At 48.8% G+C, this 9,899-nt stretch overlaps 1 protein-coding gene across 1 annotated transcript in view; it reads right to left on the bottom strand.

The window, feature by feature from the left end:
- Positions 1–8,229, bottom strand: part of NOS1 (nitric oxide synthase 1 (neuronal)) — a 121,936-nt gene extending 113,707 nt beyond the window's left edge. The window contains exon 1 of the mRNA XM_006865466.1: positions 7,382–8,229. Coding sequence (XP_006865528.1) covers positions 7,382–8,106 — 725 coding nt within the window. The 5' untranslated portion in view covers positions 8,107–8,229. The remainder of the gene's footprint in view (positions 1–7,381) is intronic.
- Between the last annotated feature and the right edge of the window lie 1,670 nt (positions 8,230–9,899).

Here is a 9,899-nt window from a genome sequence, read left to right as displayed (position 1 = left end):
ATCAACACTCATGGAATCAGCAGTCAAGTAATCAAATGACATATTGCATTAGGCAAATCTGCTCCACAAGACCTTTTTAAAGTGTTCAAGAGAAAATATGCCTGTTTGAGGACTAAAATGTGCCTGACCAAGCCATGGTATTTTCAGTAACCTCATATGCTTCTTAAAGTTGGACCATGAATAAGGAAGACCAGAAAAGAATTGATGCATTCAAGCTATCGTGCTGGAGGAGAATATTGAAAGTACCATGGACTGCCAAAAAAACCAACCAATCTGTGTTGGAAGAAGTACAGCCAGAGTGCTCCTTGGAAGGCGGGATGGCCAGACTTCATCTTTCATATTTCAGACATATTATCAGGAAGGACCAGTCCCTTGAGAAGGATATCATGTTTGATAAAGTGGAGGGTCAGATAAAACGAGGAAGACGCACCCCCCTCCAACGACATGGACCGGCCCAATGACAGGGGCAATGGCCTCAAGCATAGCAATGATTGTGAGGTTGGCGCAGGACCAGGCAGTGTTTTGTTGTATTGTGCATAAGGTCACTAGGAGTCGGTACCTACTTGATGGCACCTAACAACAACAACAACAACAACAAGGTCCAGCCATAATAAAGTGGGAAGAGCTAGAGAGGACCTTAGATAATAGGTTTGTTTCAATGAAGGAAGGGAATGAGGAACCTAGAACAAATGAGAGCAGGACACATAAATCAAGGAGGCCTTCTTATCTCTCTGATGCCTGGGGCTTGGGCATCTTAGAGCTGCTGATGGGATCTCAGGGCCTCAGCTTCCTTTTTGGACTCTATCTTTAGAAACTGTGTGTCTATCAGGCAATAATGCAAAAGACCAGCTCATTAATGGTCAAGAACTTGGGCTTGAGTCCAAGTACCCGCTTTGTCGTTTGCAAGCTGAGACCTGAGAGACGTTGACCACGCTGCTCTAAGCCTCACCTTCCATATTAAGAGAATGGGGATAAGAAGCTGACCTACATCTTAGAGGGATGGCGTGAGAAACATATGAGACTCATTCGTGTGTGCAGTAGAAGTTACCTATAATGATGACTATACAACACAGAATTGCCACAGAAGGGTTAAACTCACTCCCTGGATCAAAATGAATTTCCAAGGTTCCAGCCATGTCCTCTTGCTGTTTATCCAACTCTTGGCACTCATTTCCTTTGTAAGACTTCCTCATAGAACCGGGACAGCCCCTGGACCAGTGCTGAGTGGTTCTGAGCAAGTTGCTTCATGTCTCTGAGCCTCAGTGCTCTTATCTGTAATGTGGGGACTCAAACCTCATGCCACCCCAAGGAGGTGACTTCTGTGAGGGCACGTTGGGAGTGACCGAGTATGCTGGGAGGGGGAGCGAGGCTGACCGACTGGGACAGATGGATGCTGGATCTGGGAGCTTGGCCTCTTTAGAATCCTCCTCAGGGCAGCAAGCTGAGCAGCCTGGATTCTGACATGCAGCAGCGTTTTAAAGTGACTACGCCAAGTGCGGAAGGTTCCAGAAGCCCTTGGATACACCCTTTCCATCCTCCCTTCCCTCTTGCCACGGCCACCTTCCTCCTGGAATGAAGGGATGAGACTGTCTCTAGAATGAGCATGTCTCTCTCCTCAAAGTAAACAGCACATCCAGGGATGGCCCCCGAGGGAGAGTGAATTGGTGGAGCAGCGTAATGAGTCTGGTTCCAAGTGGAAAGATGAAAGGAAAAAAAAAACAAGGGCAATGGAGCAGGAGAGACGGGGCACTGCTGTGAACTGCTGCTGCTTCCCGGAGACACAGAACGAGTGTGACCAACAAACGGGAGGCTGGTCCTGTGGACAGTCAGTGTCATGGTCAGCCAGACCAGCTGGTGGCCAGCGTCTAGGGATCCCAAACAGAGCCTGGATGGAGAAGCCACTGGGAGCTCCAGATCCCCCATATCCTGTCGGACCCCAGGATGTCCCCAAAAATCTATCTCTGGGCTTCTGTATCCTAACTCTGGACACTGAGTCTTAATGAGGCACCAATTTCAGGCTCTTTGAGGCATTTGGAGCCCTGGTGTGGTGCTGTAGGATAAGCAATGGACTGCAAATTCAGCTTGAATCCCAACATAAGAGGTTCAAACTCATCAGTGGCTCCTCCAAAATTCTATACAGGGTTGCAATGAGTTGGAATTGACTTGACAGCACTTAAAAACAAAAGGAGGTATTTGCCTGATACAATGACAGGATCATCGTAATGGGAAGGAGGTGGTATCCAGGGTGGGACATATCTTACAACGCAAAGATATCTTATAACCTGGACGACAAAGAACAATCTAGAATGGCCATACAACCTCTGGACAGTTACTTATATAAAACCCAGACTATGAACATCGAGCTGATCTACTCACGGTGACCCTCTGTGGGTCCCAGTAGAACTGAACTCCATCGAGTTTTCAGTGATCGGTTTTTCAGAAGTAGATTATCAGACCTTTTTTCTGAGGTATGTCTGAGTAGATGTGACCCTCCAATCAGCACCTTGGCAAAAAGGTCTGGTGATCTACTTCTGAAAACTTAGTCACTGAAATCTCTGTGGAACACACACATAGCAACTAGTCTAGAAAACTCCACAGCAAATAGTATATCTATAAAAAATTCTCAGTGACCCTGTATAGGGTTTCTGAGGGCATAAATATTTACGGGAGCAGAAAGTCTCATTGTTCTCTTGTGGAACAGTTTGTGGGTTCGAACTGCTGATCATGTGGTTAGCAGTCCAGCATCACACCAGAGCTCCAGGACATACAAATGTTCAAATTCCTGAGCCAAGATCCTGACTGTCTCATACATAAACATGGCTTTAACATATGTTGAATTTTCCATGCATGGATGAGTGGGTAAACAGAGGAATGCTAACATGTCAGTCTCTCAGGCATCTTCAGACATCACCTCACCTAGGTGACAGTGCTGATGGCCTTGGAATTGCCAAATGACCTGCCTGTGTTACTGGGCAGCTGATGATCTCCTAGTCCCAGTGGTTCCATGTTTAGGAGAAAACATCTGATTTCTCGAGTATCATGCCCGAGCATCCGTACAACAAAACACATGTCAGTGTATAAGAAATGACTTTTATGCTATGTCTGCCTTATTTATAGTTAGGTTTTTTGTTATTGTTAAGTGCTGTTGTATCAGTTCTGACTCATAGTGACCCTATATAGGCTTTCCAAGAAGCGACTGGTGAGCTTGAACTGCCAACCTTGAGGTTCAAATCAACTTTGCAGTCCACACCAGTTAGGGCTTTAGACTAATTGAAAAAAAATGTTAAGTGTGGAATGTTAAAATTATCATGTGTGTGTGTGTGTGTGTGTGTGTGTGTGTGTGTGTATGTGGTGTGGGGGAGCTGATAAAAATAAACCAGCTGCCGAGTTAGTTCTGACTCCTGGTGGCCCCATGAGTGTCCAAGTTGAACTGTGCTTCATGGGATTGGCCAGGACTGATTTTTCAAATGATGATTGCCAGACCTATCTTCTGAGGTACCTCTCAGTGGATTTGAACCATCAACCTTTCAGTTGTTGAAAGCACACAGCTGAGAACGTTAAATGTCTGCACCGCCCAGTAAGTCTGATCAGTAATTGTTGCTACATGCTATTGAGATGGTTCTAACTCATAGTGATAGGGTTTCCATGGAGCAACTGGTAGGTTTGAACTACCAACTTTATGGTTCCCAGTCCAGTGCTGATCCTGCAACACCACACCAGGAGCCCCTGACTAGCAAAGAGGAACATTTAAAACTACTTGTTAAAAAATGGAGGGGCTTTAGGTCTGACACAGGTGAGAATCAACACATTACTATGAAATCTTATGTACCAGTAGAGTCCTGGTATGGTGCTGTGGGCTAGTGTGCCAGACTGCAAAGTTGTTTGAAGTGCAAGGTCGGTGGTTCAAGCTCACCAGCTGCTCCTCGGAAACCCTAAACAGGGTCGCTATGGGTAGGAATCGACTTGACAGCACTTCACAACAACAACAACATGTACCCCTAGAGCCACTTGCCACGGTTGCCCAAGACCATGTTCCCCGAGGCCACACCTCCTCTGAAGCAGGTTTTCTGCAGCTTTTGGTCCAACTACCACATTGCATGCAAATAGAGACAGGGGCTACTCATCAGGGGACCCTGATAGGTAAAGGTTGGTGGAAATCTTGGAGACAGCCCTCTGAGCTGGGAAAATGGACCTGCCAAGGCAGGACCACCCCTCATCACCCCTGCTGGTCCTTCCCCTGCCCTCAGGGGATACAAAGACAGCAGATGCATCTCACAGCCCTGCCCTGGCAGCCTTTCCCACTCTTCTATCACATCTGAACCTAGGGCTGCAGAACCTGAGAAAGGGAGTTCCCCAACTCAGATGGGGCCCCCTGGGAGTCTTTCCCACATCCTGCATGGAGGTTCAGGCTCCTGGGGTGGTGGGTAGTATGGCTGGAATCGGAGCCCTGGGGAATTCTGACTCAGCACATGCAGGGTCCAGCTGAGAATCAGCATCAATGTGAAGCTTTTGGTACAGTTGGGATCAACTGTCAGCAGGGAGGGAACTCCACCTGCAGGAGGTGTGACAGGAACCCCTCAGTGTCCTTGGGCTCAACCTGGGAGAGGAGCTGGTGACGGGTATTGAGGAACATTCAGGCTTCGGAGGGAGAGGTCACGCTGGCTAGTCTTTGAGAATGGGTAGTGTTCAACACCTTCCGGGATATGACTAATGCCAATGATTCCAGATTCTAAAGCTGTTTTTCTAAGTCCCTAATCCACCGCCTGGAGCTCTGGTAACATAGTGGTTATAATTCGGGCTGTGAACCACAAGGTCAGTAGTTCGAAACTACCAGCTGCTCTGCGGGAGAAAGATTGAGGCTTTCTGCTCCCGTAAAGATTTACAGCCTCAGAAACCCTGTTCAGGGTCGCTATGGGTTGGAACCGATTTGACGGCACATAACAACAACAATCCACTGCCATTGAATTGATTCTAACTCATGGTGATCCTGTATAGGGTTTCCAAGACTGAAAATCTTCACAGGAGCAGACAGCCTCAACCTTTCCCCGTATCTTGTCTTTGAGTGGTACAAATTGTTTGCACTTGACTGTTGACCTAAAAGGCTGGGAGTCTGAACCCACCCAGAGGTGCTTTGGAAGAAAGACCTGGCAATCTGCTCCCATATGATGACAGTTAAGAACACCCCATAGAACACATGACTCAGAACTGACTCAATGTCAACTGGGTTTTTTTTTTAAGTCACTTTAGAATGTTAGCCACCTGATGGAGATTCAGGGGCATGCATCTGGGATGCCAAAAAGATGTACCAAAGTTTAGCCATGCTCTCAACTAGGGACCCCTGCAAGTGGCTATTCTCCTGTGAGGCCAACTGTGGGTGTCCTAGGTCTCTATCAGCTGTAGACCCTTGGGGATGGCTCCGCTGCCCAGCCCCTCGGGAAGGTCACACTAAGCTCTTTGAGAGGGATCAAGACTCTGCTCTTCTCTTTCTGGAGACTGGACGAAAGGTGTGGGCGAGACTCCCTGTCCCCTTGGAGAACCTGAAGAAGAGAGGAGTGGGTCTCAAGGGTCCGGGACATCCAGATGCAGCCTCTTTCTTCATACCTGGGGGCTTAGAGGTCTTGCTGGAACTGGGAAATTAGGGAAACTCCAAGTAGACTCAGGAGGGCTTCCAGGGACTAAGGGGCCTACTATAGGGCATTCTGAAAGCTCCTCTGGGAGGAGGACTGGATCCGCACAATCCTGCAAATATGCCAGCCACTTTCCTGCCTCAGGGCCTTTGCACTTGCTGCTCCTCTTGGAAGTTTCTTTCCTCCCTGTCAGCAGGTCTTTAAATTTCAGCCACCCAGTAGATCCACTTCAGCCTCACTTCCAAGACTCCCTCACCTGCTTTCATCATCTGCTCAGCACACATAAGTAATGAGCTACATAATGATCTGTCTTCCCCACCACACTGTAAACTCCTCGGAGTCAGGGATTTCTGTCTGTTTCATTCACTTCTGTATTCCTACTGCCCACAACAGTGTCTAGCACACAGTAGGTTCTCAATGAACATTTGCTGAATGAATGAATGAATGCTGTGCCTGGATATTTACTCGACTCCAGACACTGACAGGGCTTCCTGGAGCCCTCTAGATGTTCTGGGGTGGGAGAAAGACACTCTGGGTTTCCTTGAGGAAAGGTGTGGGTAATCTTGGCTTGAATTTCTGGTGGACTCAGCACGGTGATCTACATAGAAGGGAGCTCAACCAACCACGGTCAATGTTAGACCAAAGTTGGTGAAAGGAGGCAGAGAGAAACCGATGTCTGTCTGTCTGTCTGTCTCATCTCCTGACCTACTATTCCTGGCCCTGCTGCTGGTTCTTCTAGAATAGGAGCTGGTATCACCCACAACATTGCCTGCTCTCTGTCCCCACATAATCAGAAAATGCCAATCTTGCAAACAGAGGGGCTGCTGGTACCTGGCTCTTCAAGTTCTAGCCTTAGCTCCCACATTATACAAGCAAGACTGCTGTTCTGGAAGTCGAGGCAAACTCTACATTTTGACTCCATCTCCCTTTCCCTGCTTAGAACCTTCCTGGCAGTTGTGAGAAGGCTGGCTTAGTCTAAGCGTGGCCTAGGACTGAGGGCTCAGATTTCCCTTCTTGCCCTTTCCTGGTTCTCGGCATAAACCACATACCCAAGTCTGCCTCGGCTTTACCAGCTTGCCCCGGGAAAGGACTCCACCTCATTTGGAATCAAATGCACAACCTGGAGCCTTTCTAGGAGGCCTGCTGGTGCAGTGGGCTCAATATTGGACTGCTAACCATAAGGTCAGAGGTTCGAACCCATCAACCAGTTGCTTGGCAGGAGAAGAATGTGTCAGTCTGTTCCCATACAGATTTACAGTCTCAGAAACCCCTATGGGGCAGTGCTAATCTGTCCTATACGGTCCCTGAGTCAGAATCAACTCGACGGCAGTATGTCTGCTTTAGTCTAGAGGAGTCCTGGTGTGGCACTGTAGGATAAGCACTGGACTGCCTACTGCAAGGTTGGCGGTTCAAACCCACTAACCGCTCCATGGAAACCCTGAAGAAAGTCACTGAGTCGGAACCAACTCAACAACTGTTACTTAACAACAAAAGAGAGTTTCTAGAGGACAGCCTGGAAAGATAGAATGTTTGCAACCATGACTGTTAGCTCTGGGTTTCACGGCAAGAGACAGATGCATTCTGGAAGTCCTGACCACTTGAAATTTCAACTTGACAGGAAGGAAGCACCTGTGGCTGTGGGGCCGGGAAGTGGGGGTGCCTGAGAGAGTTCATGCCGGCTCAGGGCTGCAGGGTTGATGTGCAGTGCACACCCGTGAACGCATGCACACACATACACACAGGTGTGGTCTTACCTGTCCACCTGGACTTCTGCGTCTTTTGTCTCCACCTTGGCAGGTCCCCGTCTGTCGAGCCCGTTGCCTGTACCAGTGAGGAGGGTGAGTACAGGTTCTATCTCCTTGAGCAGGTCGTTGTCGTCCCCGCCTCCTTGCAGGCCAGCGCTGCCGCTTCTCTTGGCTGGGTCCTCACTCAGGGGTCTGGGGGCCAGGCCGTTGGCATGAGAGAGGGAGTTGACCTCCTGCCCATTGTCTGGGGTACGCTGTGGTCCGTTCCCATGACCCGTGGCTCCATCCACTGCCGGTGCCGGCTCTTTGCTGGCTAATGACTGGTGGGACAGTTGGACAGTTTTGGTGGGGGGACCAAGGGGCTGTGTCACCCGGATGGTCTTGGGAGTCCCGTCCCCAGTGAAGGTAGTCTCCAGGTGCGTGGTGAAGCCCTCAGGGCCCCTCAGAATGAGGACTACATGGGTCTCGGAGGCAATGCTCCGGAGTACCTCCAAGGCATTGTCATAGCTTAGGTCCACCAAGGGCCTCCCGTTGACGGCCAGGATGATGTCGCCAGTCTGGATGAGGCCGCTCTGCTCCGCGGCGCCTCCGCGAATCAAATCAGAAATAATCACAGGCGGCTTAGTGACCCGCTCCTTCACCAGGAAGCCCAGGCCACCCACTTTGCGCTTGAAGAGGCGGACAGAAATGACATTGGGTTGGATTTGCTGGACACTGAACATGTGCTCCTCCATGGTGCCCTGCTTCCAAGGGTCCTGTGTGAAGACCACGAGTCGATGACACCGGGAAGACTTTACCAGGAGAAGCCAGGCTTCAGCTCTACAGAGGAGAGGAGCTGGAGAGATGGTGCTGCAGGGACCAGGAAAGTCAAGAGAGCCGAGCTGGTCTTGGGCTTCAGCCTTCTCTGGCTCTGACGTCAAATTGGCGTCACCCACTCATTGCTGTCTGGCTGTCAGTGGCATGATTCTGTGCATCTGTCTCCCTCTTTGTTCTCTAAGGAAATGATGGCTGACCGGGCAGATGTCAAGAGAAGCAGTGAATGTGTCCCTAAACAACAGGCCCAGCAAAGTTGAGTGGGGGAGCAGTGCCCCGAGGTCTGTCTGCAGGTCTCTAGAAGTGATGCATGTTAGATGCAGACTATTCCCTGGGCATGATGACTGCCAGCTCATTAACTGCAGATCAGATCTAAAGCTTCCTGTGTTAGAGGCAAGGAAGAAGGGAGGGGATGAAAAGAAGAAAAAAAGAAGAGATTGATATGGAGCACCCAACAACGCCTTCAAAACGAAGATGGAAAACTTAGAAGTCTACCTACAAAACAAGAAGATTTGAAGCCAACCTAGAAAGTCATCCTTCTCTGTCATGGGAAGGTACCTTCCTCCATCAGTTTTATCTCCATGATTAAAGCCCTCCAAGACCAAAGGTTCTTCTATGCTCAGAACTCAAATCAAGAATCGCAAGACCTCTCTGATCTCTTTCCTGCCCCAAGAATTCACTCTTCAACGTGTCCCTCAGCTTTGATTCTGTATGCTTCACAAACATCCTCCATTCACACACCAGAAGTTCTACTGGCCCAGCCTTTGGAATTTCCACTTCGGTCATTCCCAAAGTCCCAACAACAGAGCCCACTGGAACGGGAATGATACTGCTTTTCACAGGCTTATGCCTGCCACTTAAAAAAAAATGTTTTATTGTGAATTATGTGATAGTTTACATGGGAGAACATTAGCTTTACATTCATCCTATCGTATATAATTTCATTGCTATGGTTGCAATCCTCTCCATGTATCATCAACCAATCAAAGGGTAAACCCCCAGCCTGCCCCTTGGTTGTCAGCACACAGCCCTTCTCCCTTTCTGGGTCTAAAGTCCCCAGCCGCTCCATCTCTCCATGTCATCGTCTCTGCCTCCATCTCTGGCATCACTGCTTCTCTGGGTAGGGTCCTGCACTCCACTCTTCTCTCTTGATGGTCCCAGGGACCTCCACTCGTAGACTGAAAAGTTAATCACTCCCCTCCTTTGCTACAAAATGTCTACTTTTACATTTCCAACCCTCACATTCAGTCCTGATAACAATTACTCACCATGGTACCACAAGAGACCTATCCCTATCTCCTTTCATCAGACTGGATACCACTCAGGAGATTCTACCTTCCTCCACACACCCTCTGGATCTAGGCTCCCTCTTGAAAGCTTGTAAGCTGGTCACTTCTTGCCTTTGTAGTTCCCCATTTTGGGTAGCCAATGTCCAAGTTGCCCATCCCTGTCTACTCTGTATTTGGAGGGGGTGGGAATGATCCTCGCTGTAAAGATTTGTTCCCTCTTTTGAGCTACTGCATCCAAAGGTGTAGGTCAAGTTCATCAAGTTGTATCAGATTACTCTTTTTTCCCTCTTCTTTCTTCTTTTTGTTGAGCTCTGATCATCCAGCCTTTGAAGCCAGGTCAAGTGGTTATTATCTGCAAGTGTGGGTGTTCTTGTGCATATGCCCTCTCTTCTTATCAACTGGACACTTCACTCTCCACTCTAGTC

The sequence above is a fragment of the Chrysochloris asiatica genome, unplaced genomic scaffold (genome assembly GCF_000296735.1).
Source record: "Chrysochloris asiatica unplaced genomic scaffold, ChrAsi1.0 scaffold00078, whole genome shotgun sequence".
NCBI classification, from domain to species: domain Eukaryota; kingdom Metazoa; phylum Chordata; class Mammalia; order Afrosoricida; family Chrysochloridae; genus Chrysochloris; species Chrysochloris asiatica.
The sequence above is the reverse complement of the archived record's forward strand: the minus strand, read 5'-3'. Positions and strand labels throughout refer to the sequence as shown.